Genomic DNA, 20,889 nt, shown 5'->3' on the forward strand with positions numbered 1-20,889 from the left:
AATGCAACGGTTGACCAAGGCCTTCTGACTGGTTTCTCAGTGGGAAATAGGGCCTTGTCGGAATTAATGGTCTCCCATTCCTTATTTGCGGATGATACTTTGATTTTTTGTGAAGATTCTATCAAGCAAAAATCCGGTATGTTCGTCTCATTCTCTTATGTTTTGAAGTTGTTTCGGGTTTGAGAGTGAATCTTGGAAAGTCAAAGATTGTGGCCATTGGTGAGGTGGAGAACATTGGGGTTTTAGCTAATATCCTTGGGTGTAGTGTTGCCGAGTTGCCTATGAAGTATTTGAGTCTCCCTCTTGGGGCGATGTATAAGGATACGGTTATGTGGAATGAAGTGATCGAAAAGATGGAGCGTCAGATGGCAGGGTGGAAGAGAATGTATCTTTCTAAAGGAGGTCGTTTAACTCTCATTAAGAGCACTTTGGCTAATCTTCCGACTTACTTTTTGTCTCTGTTTCCGATTCCTGTTAGTGTAGCTAAAAGGATTGAGAAAGTCCAAAGAGATTTCTTGTGGGGTGGAATGGGAGATGAGCCCAAGTTGCATCTTGTGAGTTGGAATCAAGTCTGCCGCCCTCTACGATACGGAGGTCTTGGCATTCGGAAGTTGCACCAGTTTAATCAAGCTCTTTTGGGGAAATGGCTTTGGAGATACGCAAATGAGAACGGGGCTCTTTGGTGTAAGTTGATCAAAGCTAAGTATGAAGACCAAGAAGGTGGGTGGTGCACGAAGGAGGTCTCGGGTTCTCATGGTGTGGGTCTATGGAAGCATATTCGTAAAGGGTGGAATTTTTTTGCCAAAGGTATTCGGTTTGAGGTGGGGGAGGGCTCGAAAGTTCGATTCTGGCATGATATTTGGTGTGGGGACATTTCTTTGAAGCAAGTCTTCCCGTCCTTATTCAATATCGCCAGACATAAAGAAGCTTGGGTGAAGGATAATTTTATCGGGAGGAACGGGGTTGTTGAGTGGGATGTCATTTTTGTTCGATCGGTTCAAGATTGGGAGGTGGATTTGGTTTCTCCTTTCTTTGATCGGTTGTATTCTTGCAAGGTTTCCCTAGGCAGTGTTGACCGTATTTGCTGGTCTTCGTTCAAGAAGGGCAAGTTCGAGGTAAAATCGTTCTACAAGGCCTTGTCCATATCTAATCAAGAGGAGTTCCCTTGGAAGAGCATCTGGCGAACTAAGGCGCCTCAGCGAGTGGCTTTTTTCGGGTGGACTGCGGCCCTAGGCAAAATTCTGACTCATGATACACTGCGCAAGAGGAACATAGTAGTAGTGGAGTGGTGTTGTATTTGCAAGAAGACCGGAGAGTAAGTTGATCATCTTCTTCTCCACTGTGAGCTTGCAAGTGCTCTTTGGCACATGATTTTTAAGCGGTTTGAGTTGCATTGGGTCATGCCTTGTGGGGTGAGGGCCTTGTTTGATAGCTAGCGGTCGGGAGGGCGTTCTCGAAGTGCGGTTGTGTGGAAGATGATTCCTCTGTGTCTTATGTGGTGTATTTGGAATGAAAGAAATGCTAGATGTTTTGATAATTCCACTAGGACCATAGAGGAATTGACTCATTTTTTCTTCTTTACTCTTTACTCTTTACTCTTGGACGGCTGCTTGGCTAGCTCGTTTAGTGATTAGTTTCTCTGATTTTCTTTTTCATTTCTCTCCCTCCTAGGTGCTCTCTGTGTATACTTCCCGTGTATATGGGTTGCGCCCCTTTGTGCTTTTTATATCATCATTACTTATCAAAAAAAAAAGTTTTTCACCCTCTTCCCAAGTCAATCCACTCTGACAAGAACTCCCACTATGTGAAATAATCAAGGCAGAACTTACTCCAATGCAAAGTCAATGCACTAGAAATTCAGAACTAGATTATGTTTCCTGATAAGATCTTGAAAACTTCTAGGATGGGGTTTGATGTTTAAGTACCTAGGGATGGTTAGATTATAAAAACAGATAGAATCTTGAATGAATTTGATGGATGGCTGTTTGATAGTTGTAGTAGGGTTCGCATGGGAAAAATACTAGAGGAAGAAAAGGCTGTTTTTCTTGGTAACCTCTCTCACCTCATAATATATATATATATATATATATATATTGTAAAATGCAATACAAAGACCAAAATACCCCTGTAACAAATTCCTACCATCAACATACTCTTTTAATCCTAAGAAACTCTTCTAACACTCTCCCTCAAGCTGAAACAAATAAACTCAAAATTCTTTTCGACATAAGGATTTTGTAAACATATCAGCTAACTAATCTCTAGACTTCACAAATGGTAGAGATACATCTCTACTATGTATCTTACTTTGAATAAAATGACAACCAACCTCAATATGCTTGGTCGTTTCATGAAAACCTGGTTAGGCAATGTGTAAAGCAACCAGGTTATCACAAAACATTGGAATAGGAGTAGGAGTTGAGCATCCAATCTCTTGGAGAAAATGGTAGTAACCACGTCAACTCTATGGTAACATGAGCCACTGCCTGTATTCTGCTTTGGCACTTGAATGTGTCACAACTGTTTGTTTCTTACTTCTCCAAGTGACCAATTTCTCGCCTAAAAATGTACAATATCATGTAGTAGATCATCTATCTGAAGGAGAACCTGCACAATCTGCATCAGTAAAACCTTCTGCCCAGTGTCCATTCAGTCTATACAATATCCCAAGACCACGAGCTCTTTTCAAATAATGAATAATACGAGTAACAACTTCCAAATGTGAAACCCTAGAAGCCTCCAAGAATTGACTAACAACACTAACTGCATATGAGATTACTCGCATGTTAATAGTAAGATTCAATTTTCCAACTAGACAACAATACCTATCAGGATCTTCAAATAATTGCCCTTCATCCTAATAATTTCTGATTAGGATCCATTGAAATGTCAACAGGACAAACACCCAAAATACCCATCTCTTCTAACAAATCAAGTACATACTTTTTCTAAAATAAATTCATACCAGCCTAAGAGAGAGAGGCGCTGGAACTGGAACCCCAGCGGTGGCGCGTGTAGGCGCGTCCCGCTAGAGCTCGGTTTTCTGTTTTCGTGGGATGCGTTCGTGTAGATTAGGATGGAGCGACGGTTTTCGGTGGAAGCTAAAACCTTCTTTTTCTCGACGAAGGCTTCGAAGCTTCGTTTGGAGGAAAGAAGGAAGGGTTTTGTAGGGCTTATTCTGGTGGGTCAGCAAAGTGCTTCTTGGTTGGCAGCTACGGTAGAAGAGGCGTCTCAGTCTCAGGTGAAGGAAGATTTCGTCAAAAAATTTAGCGAGGAAGGGAAGTCTTTGTCGGTGAGCGGGGGTAGTAACAAAGCTGGGAGATTCCTGGAGGTGGTTGCCTATCTGGAGGACGAACGGAAAGGTATCATCTGGATCCCAGAGGCCCGCTCTGGGCGGGGTTGGCGGAGGTTCGTGGTTGAGCTGCGTTCGTTGCTGGCTGTGCAGGCGAGTTCTCCAGGGTTTTCGAATTCTGAGAGTTTCTCTCCGGGGACAAAAGATGGACGGTCTTTCGCCGAAGCGTTGCGCTCTTCTTCCTGCGAGGTGGCGGACATTGCTGGGGCGCGGCTTCTTTCGTCGCAAGAGATTGACTTGTTCCCGGTGGCGAGCTGTTTCGAGATGGGGAATGCTGGAGTGGAAACACGATTCGCGATGGATTGTTACGAAATGGAGAAAGCTCATCCCTTGATTGAGCAAAGTTTCTCGTCTCCGGTGGCGGCGGCAGCAAAGTTTAGAAGGAACAAGGCGATGAGGCGATTAGGGTTTTTCTGCGATAAGTTGGACCGGATCCTTCGCGGGCTGGGTGAGAAGCCCAAAGGTAAGCGGATTAGGGTTGGGTCTTTGGGTTATGATGGGCAAAATTCCGGGTCGGTTTCCGGGTCGGTTTCCGGGTCGGCTGTGGTTCAAATTCCCGTTTGCGGCCCTGTTTTGGATCCCGATAAGTTCAGCGATGGGTTTTTGTTGCAAAGGTAAGTGGATTAGGGTTGGTTCTTTGGGTTATGATGGGCAAAATTCCGGGTCGGTTTCCGGGTCGGCTGTGGTTCAAATTCCCGTTTGCGGCCCTGTTTTGGATCCCGATAAGTTCAGCGATGGGTTTTTGTTGCATTCGGATAAGTCTTCGCCGGAGTCTCCTGGGTTTGCTGAGTTTGGACGGAAATCTTCCTCGGCGACTCCTGTGTCTCCGGCGAGGCTTTGGCGCAGTTTGAGGGATGACGCTACTGATCCTACGGTGGTGGCTACTGTTTCTTCGGTGGCTTCTGTTTCGCCTGTGAATCATTTCTCTTTTCCTCCGGCGATTCCTGCGGTTGCTTCTACTTACCCGGCGAGGCTTCAGTGCAGGATGAGGGATGAGGCTTCTGTTCCTCCGGTGGTGGCTACTGTTCCTCCGGTGAGGGCTATTGTTTCTCCGGTTTTCTCTTTTCCTCCTGCACCTGCCAAAGCTTTGATAGATAACCAAGTTTCCAAGTGTTATACACGGAGAGCGAAGGATAAGGAAGCTAAACAGCTTCATAAGAAAAAGATGCCACTGGGGGTGAAGAATTTGGAATGCTCCGATAACTTTGAGGCTAGGGGCAGTGGCTCGAGTAGGGCTAGGGATGTGGGGTGATCATGTGTAGGGTTAGCCTTTGTGTAGGGTGTTTTTTGTGTAGGGTGTTTTGGTTTCGGGGGTTCTTGGGTGGATCTTTTTAGGTTCCTTGTGGGTGCTCCTTGGGAGCTTAGGGTTTTATTCGGTGTATAGCCGCACTCTTTTATACTCCCTGTGTAATCGTGTGCGCCCTGTTGGGTTTTTGATATATACATATTTACCTATCAAAAAAAAAAGATCTAGCAACTCCAATCCCAAGAAAATATCTAAGTTTTCCCAAATCTTTTGTTTGAAACCTTTGCTACAAAAACAATTTCAATCAAGCAATGCCTCCCGAATCATCACTGGAAACCACTACGAACAACCTTGAACCAGTCAAGAAACACAAAAAACCAGCCAGAACTGGCTGAAGAACACTTAAAAAAAATTAAACTAAACCAAAGTAATTCTTATCCTCAATAAGGATATTCTTAATATTTTTTTTTTTTTTTATAAGTTAAGGATATTCTTAATATTGATAAGGAATAGCGAACACCAGAACCCAAACAAGGGTCCTCGTCTCCAATAACTTGTCGGCGGCAATCAAACCTTGTCGGACACGATCAAAACTCACCGGGGACACTAACTACAACCGCCTCAGAGCCAATCAACAATCACGAAGCAAGATAACCCAACCTGCCATTGACGTACATGGCCACTGCAACACTCTCCAGCCACCGTTGATGTCACCAACCACCACAGAGACCTCTGACTAACACAACCATACACCTTGATTAATTGTTTCTATACAGGGTAGAAATCATAGTGTAGCAACCGCAATACCAATTCTACTAGTTACACCAAAACCACCAATGAAGACGAAGTTCACAGAGGGGATGACAACGACAACAAACCATTGAAGACGGGGATATCGTTGCCATCTACCCCCAATCACGAGCATGAAGCCCAAAGTTCATAAGTTTTCAATACTTCAATCAGTAGAAAAAATAAAATTAAATAAATAAATAAAAAGGAGGAAAAAAAAAAAAACTAGAAAGAAGAAAAGGCAAACGAGAGCGAAAGTAGTGAAAGGGTGTGGGATGTAATCAAACCCTATGCTCTAATACCATGTTGTATGGTTGCATGGGAAGAAAAGTAGAACAAGAAGAGGCTATGTGTTTCTATGTAAGCTCTCTTACCTCATAATACACACACACTTTTTTTTTTTTATAAGTAATATTGTATATATAAAGAAAAAAGCGCAATGCGCCTCTAAGTACACAAAAAGTATACATAGGTAACCCAACTTAAAACCCAAAGGCAAAACCCAAGAAGACCCAACCCAAAAACCCAACAAGTAGCCACAGTCAAACAGTAAAACCAAAGAAAAAGACTCAAAGACTAACGCCCACACTAGCCCAACACCAGCCCTAAAAACCCAAAGCCCCTAATGCACCTCTGGAGAAAAGTAAAGTGCCTTTTTTGTCCCAACACAACCCCGCCGGTGCTGGCACCTCTCTGGAGAAAGTCTCCCTCTAGCCTCATAATTGATGAAGCATTCTAAATTCTTGAGTTCCTTCTTCCCTTTTACCTTTGGGGTATAGGACTCCCGCTCCTCTTCAATATTCGAAAAAAGATTCAAAAGACTTTTCTCGTCACCTCCTTCACCACAAGACAAACCCATAATGGAGGCGAATTTCACTGCATCTTGTACCACCTCCGAATAGTTCTCCACCCCCTTCTCCGCAGTTTCCGCCACAACCTCAGCAAACAATTCCTTGTTCTTATGCAGCTGCTAAGCAATCTTCTCCTTCACTCTCCGGGTATACCCTATTTGAGATTTGGATCTAGAGGAGTAAATTGGAGCACCACCCTCCGACATGCACGGAAAAGGTTCACTGAGTCTCAAACCCAGTTCAGCCACATGCTTCTTCGAAGAAGAACAAACCTGTGATTCTTCGATGACAATCTTAACACCTTTAATTGACAATGAAGCCTCCTTCATCGCAGGCAAAGAAGGAGAAGCATTACTAGAACCTAAAAACCCCCGATGAAGCAACCCTTTTTCTGATGCAGGGATACGATCAAACTTTGTACTCACAGGAGAAACAGGAGTACTAACGGGAGTAATCTGCCTGACCTAAGCTGTCTTTGACAAGAAAACTGCCTCCGATGCAGAACCCAAAACCGAACCCAAACCCGCAGACCCAACTTCGGCGTGATTAGGCTCCCGCGTACTGGGAGGAAAAAGAAAAAACGTGCTGCTGCCAAACCTGGAGCCAACATCGGCAACCCCAATACCATCGCCGATAAGGCGCACAATCAACGTGTCCAAACCGCCGCTCGCAAGAGACACACACACATATAAAATAACCCTGTAACAAATTCTTGTCACCAACAAACTCTTTTAACCCTAAGAAACTCTTAACAATAGAAAAACGTTAGATTGATTGGGGGGGGAGTAAAAAAATATAAACCCAAGAGAAATACACCAAGGTCTCCTAAGCAATTGCACCTAGAAAGGAGAAGGAAGTTACACTCTCAAAGATTTTTAAGAAAATCTTAAGATATTGAACCCTATCTATCTGCGGATTCGATAGATTATATAAAAACCTTTATGTACTATATTCATAATACTTTTCCTTCAAAGACTAGGATTACTAAACAAAAAGAGAAAGAACTACTAAACCAAGTAGAAAACTACTCAAGACCCAAAACATAAAAGAAGAGCAACTTTCTGATGCCAAGAAATATAAAAATAAGACTATTAGCAACTGAAATAGCCCATGAGGGTGCAGATTAGATCCCACATTGAACGTAGACCATATTTTAGAAAACAAATTTGGTATGGATATTATGTAAGGTTTTTTACGAAAGAGGACTTAATTAATTTTTCTTTTTTGATAAATAAATCATTTCAGAAGCAGAGGGTCACAATCCTAGTACACATGATGCATACAAAGTAAGGCCCCAATAAAGGTGAAAAGAAGAACAAAATTCCACAAATTGAGACAGTAGAAAAATTGGAAGCCCCCAACCAATTGAAAAGGGATTTGACCAAAATGTTTTTGAGCTCGTCCTGCAACTTTTCATGGTCTTCATAACATCTTGCATTCCGCTCTCTCCATATGATCCACATTAAGCACAACAAGGCTATTCTCCACACATCCATAACTAAACGATTACCCACCCAACCTCTCCAACAAGCTAACAGATCTGACACCCTTTCAGGCATAACCCGTGTGACGTCAAAAAGAGTAAAGATTGCACTCCATAAGTCTTGTGCCTCTTCGCAGTGAAGAAGATGATCTATAGATTCTTCTCTCCGCTTACACATGCGAGGGCTTAATTACCATCCCCATCTGTCATTCATTCATTTCAATTTTTAGAAGCTTTGTCCAATATTCTAAACTAGGACAGATCACATACCTTCTAGAACATGGACACAACACACAATACACGTGATTATTATAACTATTTTCATTTTTTATCTTGTTTTCCAGAGATTTTTGTGCCGGGTACATCAAATAACATACTTACAAATCACATACTGACCGGCGTTAACTCCATCCATCAAAAGCTACACCCATGTTAGATCATTTTGCTCAAACACAAGTTATCTTATTAGGGACATCATAATTAAAAATTGCTATTTACAACAACTACAACATGTGTTATTTTATACAAACGAAACTAGTACGGCAATAATAGAAAGTGGACAAAGTTAAAATAGGAATGCATAACATGGTATGAGTTCTATACTTGCAAATCGGAGAGCCTTCCAAGATTCTTTCTGAATCTTCCTTAATAATCTTCACTAAGTCAAGGTTGAATCTCAAGCCTGAGAAATTGCACTCTGAGGGAAAGGCAAATAAGTTATATGTGTCACCTGCATTACATAAAATACATCATAAAGCTAAAGTGAGAGTCTCAAATATATGAATGTGTCCATCAATTTCAGGTATATAGCAGAGCAATGCTACTCTTCACACACATTTATTACACCTATTTCACACCCACTAACGTGGTGTGTTTTAAGCAGCTTTCTTCTTCTTCTTTTTTAAGTGGCCGACATGAAAAGCCACTTAAAACACACCACGTCAACCGGTGTAAAATGGGTGTGAAGAGTAACATTACTCATTATAGTAGTTTGTTTATCCCACTAACTAAAATATAATATAATACCCTAGTAAGTTAATAAATGTAACTTTACAATCTGTAACAAAGGGTAAGGTTTTCAGGATGAGATTTAAGTTAAAGATAGGTCAATCATGGCATGAAAACTCGAGCAGGGCAGGAGTCTAAGATCAAGAACGAGAATAAAGAATAGGGATATGTTATAGTCTCACTCAAGCCTTCTATGATTCACACCTACAAATAACAACTTTCAACTAAAAATCAAAAAACTCAAATCATGGTACAAGACTTCCTAACAAATAAACAAGGCTCAAAACAAAACCAAAACAACAATAAAATAAACTAGGAATTAAGCACAAGAACAGTTGCAAATTATTTTATCAAAAGGGGGCAGATATTTGCCATCTAAGAGGAGAAGCTAAGGTTCAAGTACATCTCCTCCCCTGTCAAGGAATAGTTGAATAATAGTTCCATGCAGATGGGAAATGAAGTAAGTTAACAGGATCTCAATAGGGCAGATATTAAGCAAAGAAAAGGAAAAAAAAAAAAGTTTCCAAAACTAAATTTTCTGATGGGAAAAGAACAAAACCATCATTTCTGGAAAGCAAGTAAACTTTCTCAAAGAACTCTCACAAGAGATAGACTAAGCAACTACCAGGAAATGACAAAGACAAAAAATATGTGCACGTGTGTGTGAGAGAGAGAGAGAGAGAAAGAAGAAGAAGAAATTAATTCCCTAAATGATATTTTGAGATAAAAAAATTGGAAGGATTTGAAGGGCACAAACTTAGCTCATCTAATACTTCACCTACTGCAACAATAGATGTCATTACAGTAGCCATGTTTATACGAGTCACCTAAGTTCCAAACTCATGCCATAAGAGGAACTTATGCCACAAGAGCCCATTATGGTTTGGATATCTCAAAAGACCCTAAGAAGAACTATCATCATTATATCCATAATTCACAAACCATTTAAGACCATAAGAATCACTACAACCATGTAAAAAAGTCTGTCATTGGCTCATAAACCATTGCCTGTAAAACTAGAGATGGAACACTAGATTTTTGATAATTAATCGAGATATTATTAAAAGTGTAAGGCGCCCCCATTTACACAGGAAGTATACAAGAGAAGCCACACATAGGTAGTAGGGGCAAAAATCTGTTGGCTCCAAGTTACCTGTTGGCTCCTTCTCAAGGAATCTTGCTTCACTTCTCCTTTGTATTTGGTGCTGGGATACCCTGACAGGCACTACAGTGCTTCTTGATGCTACATGATGCAGAGTCTCTTCAATATCTATTGCAAAGGCTGCAGCTCCTTGACCAAGAGCATATCTAAATTTTAATAAGGATTGGCAGCTATGGAATTATAGAAGGGGTGGGGAAGGAGGCCGGGCGATTGCGTGAAATCATTCAGAAACTGTCACATTTATTAAAAAATTCATCTAAACGGGACAGAACCAAGGTTTTACTTGAAACTAAAGATAATAAAAAAGGCAACCACTGAGCAGAAAGACCAGATTAGCACCATATCCAAGGTCATACACATATTTTAGCATACCATGCTCTATCGTTTCAGAAGTGACTCAAGCAAGTTGTCGTATAAAACTGTGCACTCCAGTTCATTAAATGAACTTCATGAGTGTTAACAGGATGTTTAACATGCCACAACACCTTTTGTATTCTATTCATATATTCTACAAGTATATTATCCTGCACCACCTAAACTTCTGGAATATAAAATAATAGCAGTCCATAAAGATTTCCCTTCTATTTTGGATTTCCTGAGTTGTTAAAATTGTGATTGTAGACTGCCCTTCACTTGAAGACACCATACCTAGATGCATAGATGTATACATACATAAAATATGTATTTGATACATATACGTGTATACATGTGTTGCCTATTCACAATACATACATACATAATATAGTTTAGCAATTACTCACAATCAAAACAATTGTCTCCCCTCTACGCTCTTTAATGCATTATTACTTATAAAAAAAAAAACAATTGTCTCCTTCCCATGAATGCACAAAAAAGCCACTTCAAGAAATGAAACATCTCAAGACAAAAGAACTCCCTTTCAACCATCTCTCCTGTATACTTCATGTATGTACAGGTTGCAGTTCTTTGTACTTTCTATTGAGATTTAATTACTTATTAAAAAAAAAAAAAAAAGCCCAGTCAAGCCGAGCTTTTCCTTGCTCAAGCCTGCTTTTCATTAAATAAGCCTATAAATCAAGCTTGAGCTTGTTTATTTATCAAATAATCAAAAATACACGAAGCCTTACTAAGCAAGCTTCTACCTACTCATGAGTGGCTTTGCTCACTTGGCCCTAGTAAGAAGTAACATAAACAATTTAACTTAGAAGTAGTAACCGATGCCACAAATTTTCCATTCTGCTTCATCTAGATAGAGTAACATAAATCCTGGGTTCCTGCTACAAGAGTCTACCCCGGATTGGGTCCTAGAACGGGTGTTAGAATTTTGCCAAGAATTGGGCCTCAAGTGCGATGGGCATGAGGAGGAGTTGCTGGCAATGTTTACTGTCATCGAGAACAATCGAGCAAATGGGCGAAGGGGCAGTGGACACCCGGGGATTGCTAAAGTGGGGAATCGAGTTAGTCGGGAATTAAAGCGACTGGAAAGCACAGTGAACTATGATGTGAAAGGATCGCGAAACGAGAATGGTAACGGGAGGGCTGGAAAATCTTGTCAATGAAGCCAAAAATAATTTCATGGAATGTGCAAGGTATGAATGAGCCGGAGAAAAGAGCAAAAATTAGGCGGAGACTAAGAGAGTGGAAAGCGGATATTGTGTGTCTACAGGAGACAAAAATGGAGGTTATCAATATGGAGGTGATTCGGAGTGTGTGGGGGTGTAATCATGTTGGGTGGTTGTACTTGAGAGCTATGGGTGCACCTGGAGGTATTTTGTTAATGTGGGATAGACAAGTGGTGGAGAAAGTTGAGGAATGTGTAGGGCATTTTGTAGTAGCCTGTGTCTTCAGAAGTGTTACGGAAAATTTTGAATGGGCTTTTGCGGGTGTGTATGGACCAACTGATGCTAGTATCCGAAGCAATTTTTGGGATGAACTGGGAGGTGTAATGAATGTGTGGGATCGATCTTGGTGTGTGGGAGGGGACTTTAATATCGTGCGCAATCCTGGAGAAAGATTACGGGCTACAAGACAAACACAAGCAATGACCGATTTCGTTGATTTCATCTTTGAGCATGGGCTTATCGACCTTCCAATGGTAGGAGGGCGGATCACATGGTCTAATAGGCGTGCAGGGTCCAGACTTGATAGATTTTTGATCTCTACAGAATGGGAGGAACACTATCCAGATGTATGCCAAAAAAGATTGCCTAGAGTAATATCAGACCACTTTCCAGTGATATTGGAGTGTGGAGCTGGAAGAAGGGGTCGGATACCATTCAGGTTCGAAAACATGTGGTTACAAGCGGAGGGGTTCGTGGAGCAGGTAAAGAATTGGTGGAATTCCTATTCCTTCGAAGGTAATCCTAGTTATGTGCTGGCCCGTAAGTTGAAAGCTTTGAAAGGGGACCTCAAAAAATGGAATGTGGAGATTTTCGGCGACATAGGCAAACGTAAAAAGGAGTTGGAGGAGGCTTTGGGTGGGCTGGACAGAATAATAGAAAGTAGAGAATTAACGGACGAGGAGACGATTCAGCGAGATGAATGCTCTCAAAAGTTAGAGAAGACACTCTTACACGAAGAAATGAGTTGGAGGCAGAAATCTAAAGCATTGTGGCTAAAAGAGGGCGATCGGAATATGAAGTTCTTTCATAGGTTGGCAAACTCACACAAGAGAAATAACATGGTTGCGGCAATGATGGTGGGTGGGAGAAGGACCGAGGATCTGGTAGCTATACAGGAGCACATTGTACATTTTTGTAAAGCGTTATATTCTGAGCAGTGTCAGGCGAGACCAACCTCATTATTAGATCCTCTGATGGAACATATTAACTCTATTGAGGAAGGGGAGAGAATGTGGCTGGAGAGAGATTTTGAGGAAGAGGAGATTTGGGTGGTGGTGAGGAATTTGCAGGGTGATAAGGCACCTGGACCGGATGGTTTTACTATGGCGTTCTATCAGAAATGTTGGAAGGTCGTTAAGGAGGATTTGATGGCAGTTTTCAAGGAATTCCATGATAGTCGTAAATTCGAGAAGAGCATTAATGCTACTTTTGTGGCACTTATCCCAAAGAAAGCTGGGGCGGTGGACATAAAGGATTTTCGACCTATTAGCCTGGTAAGCGGAGTGTATAAAATAATCTCAAAGGTGTTGGTTAGTCGGATGAACTCCGTAATGGGGAAGCTTGTATCACAAACCCAAAATGCTTTTATACCAGGCAGGCAAATTTTAGATTCTGTTTTAATGGCGAACGAATGTGTGGATAGTCGGATTCGATCGGGGGAGCCGGGTCTTATTTGCAAATTGGATTTGGAGAAGGCTTATGATCATGTCAACTGGGATTTTCTATTATACATGTTGGAGAGATGTGGGTTCGGGGAAAGGTGGAGAGCATGGATTCACCATTGTGTCTCTACTGTACGATTTTCAGTGCTCATTAATGGAACACCGGCAGATTTTTTTGGTAGTTCTCGGGGAGTGAGACAAGGAGATCCTTTGTCCCCTCTTTTATTTGTGTTGGTGATGGAGGCTTTTAGTAGGATGATGAAGGCAATGGTGGAGAGAGAGCTTATGGCTGGTTTCTCGGTGGGTTCGCGGTTTGATGAGGTAATGGAAGTGTCGCATTTACTTTTTGCTGATGATACTATTATCCTTTGTGAGCCAAAGGTGGAACAACTTTGGAATTTGCGCTGTTTGTTGTTGTGCTTTGATGCGGTTGCGGGGTTGAAAATAAATTTAGCAAAGTCTGTGATTGCTCCTATAGGGATGGTGGAAGATGTAGAAGGATTGGCAAGTATACTTGGATGTGGTGTGGATTCAATACCATTTATATATTTGGGGCTGCCTTTGGGGGCTCATAATAAGGACCCCTCTATATGGAATAAGGTCATAGAGAAGTTGGAGATGAAATTGGCGGGGTGGAAGCGAATGTATCTATCCAAGGGGGGGAGATTAACGTTGATCAAGAGTACGCTATCTAGTATACCCACATACTATTTATCGTTGTTTCAAATTCCAGTGAGTGTGGCGAAACGGATCGAAAAAATACAAAGAGACTTTCTATGGGGAGGTGTCGGAGATGAGTTCAAATTCCATTTGGTCCGTTGGTCCAACATTTGCATGCCTATGGAGGCGGGGGGATTAGGGGTAAAGAATTTGATACAATTCAATCAAGCTTTATTGGGTAAATGGCTGTAGAGATTTGCACATGAAAGAGATACATGGTGGAGGAAATTAGTGGAGACAAAATATGAGGTGATGAGGCGTGATTGGTGTACCAAGGAGGTAGGAGGGTCACATGGGGTGGGATTGTGGAAAAGTATCCCAAGGGGGTGGGATGAGTTTAAGCAACATGTACGATTCGAGGTGGGAACCGGGTCTCGTGTGTTGTTTTGGCAGGATGTGTGGTGTGGGGAGGCACCTCTGCAGAATTTGTTTCCCGCCTTGTTCAATATTGCATGTGGTAAGGAGGTATGGGTAGAGGAGAATATGGAGAGGGTAAATGGAGCTATATATTGGAATGTAAGATTTACTCGACCTGTTCATGATTGGGAATTGGAGGAGGTTTCAAGTTTCTTCGAATTGCTGTATTCACAACAGGTAAGGCAAGGTGGGGTAGATAAAATTTGTTGGTTTCCCTCAAAGAGGAAAATTTTTGAGGTGAAGTCTTTCTACAAGGTGAAGTTAAATCCAGCCCCGGTGGATGGTCCGTGGAAGCTTATTTGGAAGAGTAAAGCTCCTCCGAGGGTGGCTTTTTTCGTTTGGACGGCGGTTGTGGGGAAAATTTTAACATTGGACAACCTACGAAAAAAGAACATCATTGTGACAGAATGGTGTTGTATGTGCAAGAAGAGTGGCGAATCTATTGATCACCTTTTAGTGCATTGTGAAGTTGCTGTAGAGGTATGGAATATGATACTCCAGCTATTTGGTATAACGTGGGTGATGCCGAGGGGTTTGAAGGAATGTTTGGGAAGTTGGAGAGGGCAAAGGGGAAAGCGATCAGCCGTGCACATTTGGAGGATGGCTCCTTTGTGTGTAATGTGGTCCTTATGGAGAGAAAGGAATGCGCGGAGCTTTGAGGATCATGAAATGGGCAATACAGAATTGAAGCAAAGGGTCCTACAAATTCTCTTCTCTTGGAGGATATTGGGGTCTTCTTCGCAAGCTTCAACGCTTACGGAATTTATAGATTTATGTGCGTCCTTTTCAGTTTAAAGCTCGTGTAGTGGGCTCTTTTGTATACTTCCTGTGTACATGGGTTGCGCCCCTTGCGCTTTTTATACAATGACTTTTACTTATCAAAAAAAAAAAAAGACTCTGTAGTTTTGAAACTGTCTTCGTATCTTCCTACCAACAGGGGGCAACTCACATAGATATGAACAGCTAATCAAAATCAGAGGCAACACCTAATTGCTGGAGGCCCAGAGTAGTAACAATGTTCCAATTTAGTAATATTGATCAAGCTTATCAAACAAGAAAATGCACAGATACTAATTACTAAGATCAACGAGGTGTCACTACTGTTATGATTTTAGTAAGAGAGAGCCCACATCAATGAGATGGCCAGCATTAACATGGAAGATATGAGCAGATTTAGGAAGATTCAACAATGAATTAATTAACTAAGAGTTGAAGTAAAAATACATAGAAAATACTCAAAAGCATGAAAGAAAATGTGCCTAACCCTATCCAACTATATGGTGAACAAGGCAAGCTACTATAGGATACTCTCTGATCCCGAGTACACTATTGTGATTCTCCATCGTGTACATAAAACTGCTCTGGTGGCTCCATGGAAAGGCCTCCCCAACCAGCTTTAATGCTGCAGTTGCCCCAGAAGTGAATATGCACTTGTAGTCCTTTGGGGAAGCATTAAAATAATCAAGGACCTGTATGAACTCACAACAGGCCATTCAAGAACTCATGAAACATGGAAATAAATAGTCATGAGCACTATCTAGGAAAATTGAAACATGACTTCTATATACAAATTATCCATCAATTTCTTCAGTTAACTCTAAGAAAGAGAGGAGTCATAGTGGTGAAATGGTGTTGCATGTGTAGGAGGAGCAGAGAATCTATTAATCATCTTTTACTCCATTGCGAAGTGGCAAGAGCATCATGGAGTGCGATTTGTACCCTATTCGGAGTCCATTAGGTTATGCCTACAAGGGTGGTATAGGTGTTAGATTGTTAGCAAGGTCAAGTGGGTAGATGCTCAATTCTAGATGTGTGGAGGATAGCCGTGTTGTGCTTAATGTCGAGTATATGAGAAAGTAGAATGCTAGATGTTTTGAAGAATGTAAGAAGACAAGGGGAGAGCTCAAGAATATCCTAGTCAAATCACATTTTAGTTGGATTGTGGCGTATAATATCTCTCAATTTTCTAAGTTTTCTAAATTTGTGGATTCTTGTTCTTCGTTTAGCATTTAAGGGGGACTTTCTTTGTATACATCATGTGTATTAGGGTCGCGTCCCTCTGTGCTCACCAATGAAATGAATTATTCATCAAAAAAAAAAAAATTCTTTACATAACTCTGAAAATGAATCTTATACACAAACTATCCATTAATGTCTACGGCTAACTTTGACAATGAACTTTATGAAATATTTTAAGAAGGGAAAAATTCACTTTACCCCCCTGAAGTTTCAAGGGTTTTTCAATTCAAATCCCAAGGCTTAAAAATTAGCAATGTAACTCCCTAATGTTTCAAAAATTTACAACTCAAACCCTCCGTTACTAATTTCCGTCTAATTGGATGGAAATCATCCCACATGCGTCTTACATGGGATTTTGATGCCTTCTATTCCAATTTTGCCCTCATTAAAACCTATAGAATTATGTAATTACTCTCATTAAAATCTATGAAATTGAGAATAATTACGCAATTTTATAGGTTTTAATGAAGGCAAAATTGGAATAGAGGGCATCAAAATCCCACGTGAGACGCACATAGGATGATTTCCATCCAATTAGACGAAAATTAGTAACGGAGGGTCTGAGTTGAAAATTTTTGAAACATTAGGGAGTACATTGCCAATTTTTAAACATTGGGATTCGAATTGAAAAATCCCTGAAACTTCAGGGAGTAAAGTGAATTTAACCCTTTTAAGAAATTTTATGATAAAGCTGGATTCTGAGACAAAACATCATGACCAGACACAATAGGCTGCTAAAGATAATATATAGTACCTGTTGGCGAGCCTCCTTCATGATGCCACAAGTAGTGGAGCTGTAGTCACTTTGGCTATCTAATTTTAGATTAAGGAATCCCACTTGACGAAATACAAGCATCAACACCCAAACATACAAATATGGTCAGAAAAAAATAAAAAGTAACAAAAAAGTAACCATGGGAAACAAATGCATCTATTGCTTACCAAAACTAATTACCTCACTAGTGATTGATTTCAAATAATGGAAGCCAATAAAAACCATATTCTAACTTCTACTTGGTCATGATTATATTTTGCTAGTTTTTTCCTTTTTTCGGTAGTTTAAGTAAATATAGGGCACTATTGTGTGAGTTGCACAATTTGTGTATTCAACTCTATCCCATCAACTTGGTTCAATTCTATCTAGAGCCATGCTACTCGTGTAACATGTGGCAATCACATCTCTCCTAACCGCATACATGTCTTCTTTCTTTTTATCATTTTCTTTATTCTTTTCCTCATGGCATTCCTTTTTTTTTTTTTATAAGTAATAATGCATTAAAGATTGCAGAGAGGCGCAACCCAAGTACACAGGGAGTATACAAGAGAGCGGCTAAGTGGGGGAGAAAGAAGAAGAGAACATAAAGAGAAAATTAGGAAAATTAATCACTAAAGGAGCAAGCCAGTCTGCAGTCCATGTGAAGAGCGTGTACAAAAAGAAATGAACAAGGTCCTCAAGGTTCCTCGACAAATCCTCGAAGCATGTCGCATTCCTTTCCTTCCAAAGGCACCATAAAAGACACAGGGGAACCATCTTCCAAACCACGACACTACGAGTTCTACCGCCCAACCACCAACTAGCAAACATCTCCTTAACACTTCTAGGCATAACCCAACATAAATTGAAGTGGGAGAAAATAACATCCCACAACTTGCGCGCAACCCCACAATGAAGAAAGAGATGATCCACAAACTCCCCATCCGATTCACAACAATACCTCTTTTCCGAACATTATCCAGAGTGAGTGATTTCCCAAGGGCGGCCGACCACACAAAAAACGCCACTCTCGAAGGAGCCTTGGTGCGCCAAATACTTTTACAAGGGAAGTGATTGGAATCTTTGGAGACAAGCATCCTATAAAAAGAGCGAACCTCAAACTTCCCTTTTCTCGAAGGGATCCACCACATCTAGTCCTCCCCTACCCCACGAATAGATAATGAATACAAGAACGAGAAGAAAGAGGCTAAAACCATCTCTCCCAATCATGAATTCTGCGAGTAAAAGTAACATTCTAGTGAACCATCCCATTTATGCACTCCCGAATATCCGCAATGGAAGCATCCTTATTGCTAGCAATGTTAAAAAGGCATGGAAAAGCATCCTTGAGGGGCATCTCGCCACACCATAAATCCTCCCAAAATTTGACTTTCCCACCCGAACCAAGATCCAATCTGAAATGGAACTGAAACGACCTCCAACCCCTACAAATGTGTTTCCATAACCCCACCCCATGCGATCCACGAGGGACTTTAGAACGCCAACCACCCCAATGCACCCCATACTTTGCCACCAAAATATTTCTCCACCAAGCTTCTTCCTCGCAACAGAGCTTGATTAAAAAGACGCAAGCTCCAAATCCCTAGACCACCCTCAGCAATCGGAGAACAAACCTCATTCCAACTGACCAAATGGAACTTAGGCTCTTCCTTGAACCCCCCCCCCCCCATAAGAAGTCCCTTTGAATCTTCTCAATGAGATTCGCCACGGAAACAGGAATGGGGAAGAGGGACAAAAAATAAGTGGAAAGATTGGATAAGGTACTTTTTATGAGCGTGAGCCTCGCTCCCGTGGACAAATATGAGCGCTTCCAAGGGGCCAACCTTCTAGCAATTTTCTCCAACATATCATCCCAAATAGCCAACAGCTTGAACGAAGCCCCTAGCGGAAGACCCAGATACTTCAAAGGCAGAGAGCTAGTGCCACAACCCAGAATACCAGCCAACTCACCCGACTCCACCGAACCACCGACTGGGACCAAAACAGATTTAGCTCGATTTACTTTTAAACCTGAGACTGCCTCGAAGCTAATAATGAGGGCTTTAATAAATGTAACTTGATCAGGAGTAGCCCCACAAAAAACTAGAGTATCATCAGCAAAAGGAAGATGAGAAACAGTTACCCGCTCAGGCTCTCTAGCACCCACATAGAAGCCGTTAAAGAAACCCCTACTAATAGAAGCATCAATCATCCTGCTGAACGCCTCCATGACCATAATGAACAAGAAAGGCGAAAGGGGGTCACCTTGTCTCACCCCCCGCGAACTCTCAAAGAAACTGGAAGGAGAGCCTTTGATCAACACCGAGAACCGCACCGACGAGATTCAATGTTCTATCCATGAGCACCATTTCTCACCAAAACCGCACCTTAATAAGTAGAGCAAAAACTTCCAGTTCATGTGATCATTAGCCTTCTCCATATCCAACTTGCACAAGAGGCCGGGGTCCCCAGATCTGAAACGGCTGTCCAGACACTCATTGGCAATAAGCACCGAATCCAAAATATGTCTACCTTTAACGAAGGCGTTCTGCGGATTGGAGATGACCCGATTGATGACTCCCCTCATTCTATTGGCTAAAACCTTCGCAATAACCTTATGAGTCCCCCCCACAAGGCTAATGGGGCGGAAATCCTTCAGATCGGAAGCCCCATGTGTCTTCGGAGTAAGGGCAATAAACGTAGCATTGAGGCTTTTTTCGAATTTACCTCGATCATAGAACTCCGCAAAAACAGCCATGATGTCCTTTTTGATCACCTCTCAACAATCCTGGAAGAAAGCCATAGAGAAGGCATCCGGACCTGGAGCCTTGTCCCTATCCATTTTTTTAATCACCTCCCACACCTCCCTTTCCTCGAAAGGGGCTTCTAGATTAGAAGACTCATTCACCTCCAACATGTTGAAATGAAGATTATCCAACCTCGGTCTCCAACCAAGAGTCTCCGTGAAGAGCGTCTCATAAAAGCGAGTGACATGATTACTAATAGCCTCTTGATCAGAAGTTGTAGTGCCATTAATGTTCAAAGACTCAATATAATTCTGTCTTCGGTTGGCATTAGCGATCCGATGGAAGAATTTTGTACACTTGTCGCCCTCTTTCAACCAACGGATCCTAGATTTTTGCCTCCAACTGATTTCTTCTTGAAGGAGGGAAAGCTCTAACTCGCTTGTGAGCACCCTTTTCCTCTCAACCTCTTCTGTGGTTAGACCTCTCTCTTCCTCCACCCTATCCAGAGCTTTAAGATCTTCCATATGAGTCTTAATATAAACCCCCACATTGCCAAAATCTTGGTCATTCCATCTTCTAATATCCCACTTTAAAGCTTGCATCTTCTTAGAAATAATGAAACTCGGAGTACCCTGAAAATGATACGAGTCCCACCAACTGCGCACTTTATCCACAAAACCCTCCACTTTGAGCCACATATTCTCAAATTTGAAAGGCCTTTTGCCTCCCGAATAAGAATTGCAGTCCAAAAAAATAGGAGCATGATCGGAACAAACCCGAAGCAACCTCTTTTGATGCAAATCCGGATGGCGGGCTTCCCAATCCGGGGAGACAAGAAAACGGTCAAGCCTAGACCAAGAAATGTTATTTGACCATGTAGAGATCCTCCCCACTAAAGGAAGGTCCATGAGACCCTGCTCCGAGATGAACTCACCAAAGTCCCTCATTGCCGACCGTGAGTGTGCTCCCCTCGACCTTTCACTAGGATAGAGAGTAACATTAAAGTCCCCACCTATACACCACGGCACATCCCAACAGCTCATGACCCCTGCCAACTCCTCCCAAAGAAAACGCCTAAA

General features: G+C 41.7%; 1 protein-coding gene across 9 annotated transcripts in view; it reads right to left on the reverse strand.

The window, feature by feature from the left end:
- LOC132175743 (molybdenum cofactor sulfurase) overlaps positions 1-20,889 on the reverse strand; it is a 112,194-nt gene that overhangs the window by 69,839 nt on the left and 21,466 nt on the right. For 8 of the 9 annotated variants that reach the window (XR_009439457.1, XM_059587778.1, XM_059587776.1 and 5 more), the window contains exons 3-6: positions 17,064-17,122; positions 15,599-15,759; positions 9,883-10,037; positions 8,325-8,451 (exon numbers count right to left, since the gene is read on the reverse strand). Coding sequence is in view for 8 of the 9 variants with exons in the window: in XM_059587778.1 (XP_059443761.1) it covers positions 8,325-8,451; positions 9,883-10,037; positions 15,599-15,759; positions 17,064-17,122 (502 nt within the window). In the remaining variant the exon portion in view is untranslated. The remainder of the gene's footprint in view (positions 1-8,324; positions 8,452-9,882; positions 10,038-15,598; positions 15,760-17,063; positions 17,123-20,889) is intronic. The other variant, XM_059587775.1, reaches the window with a different exon arrangement.

This window comes from Corylus avellana, chromosome ca3 (genome assembly GCF_901000735.1).
Source record: "Corylus avellana chromosome ca3, CavTom2PMs-1.0".
Taxonomy (NCBI): domain Eukaryota; kingdom Viridiplantae; phylum Streptophyta; class Magnoliopsida; order Fagales; family Betulaceae; genus Corylus; species Corylus avellana.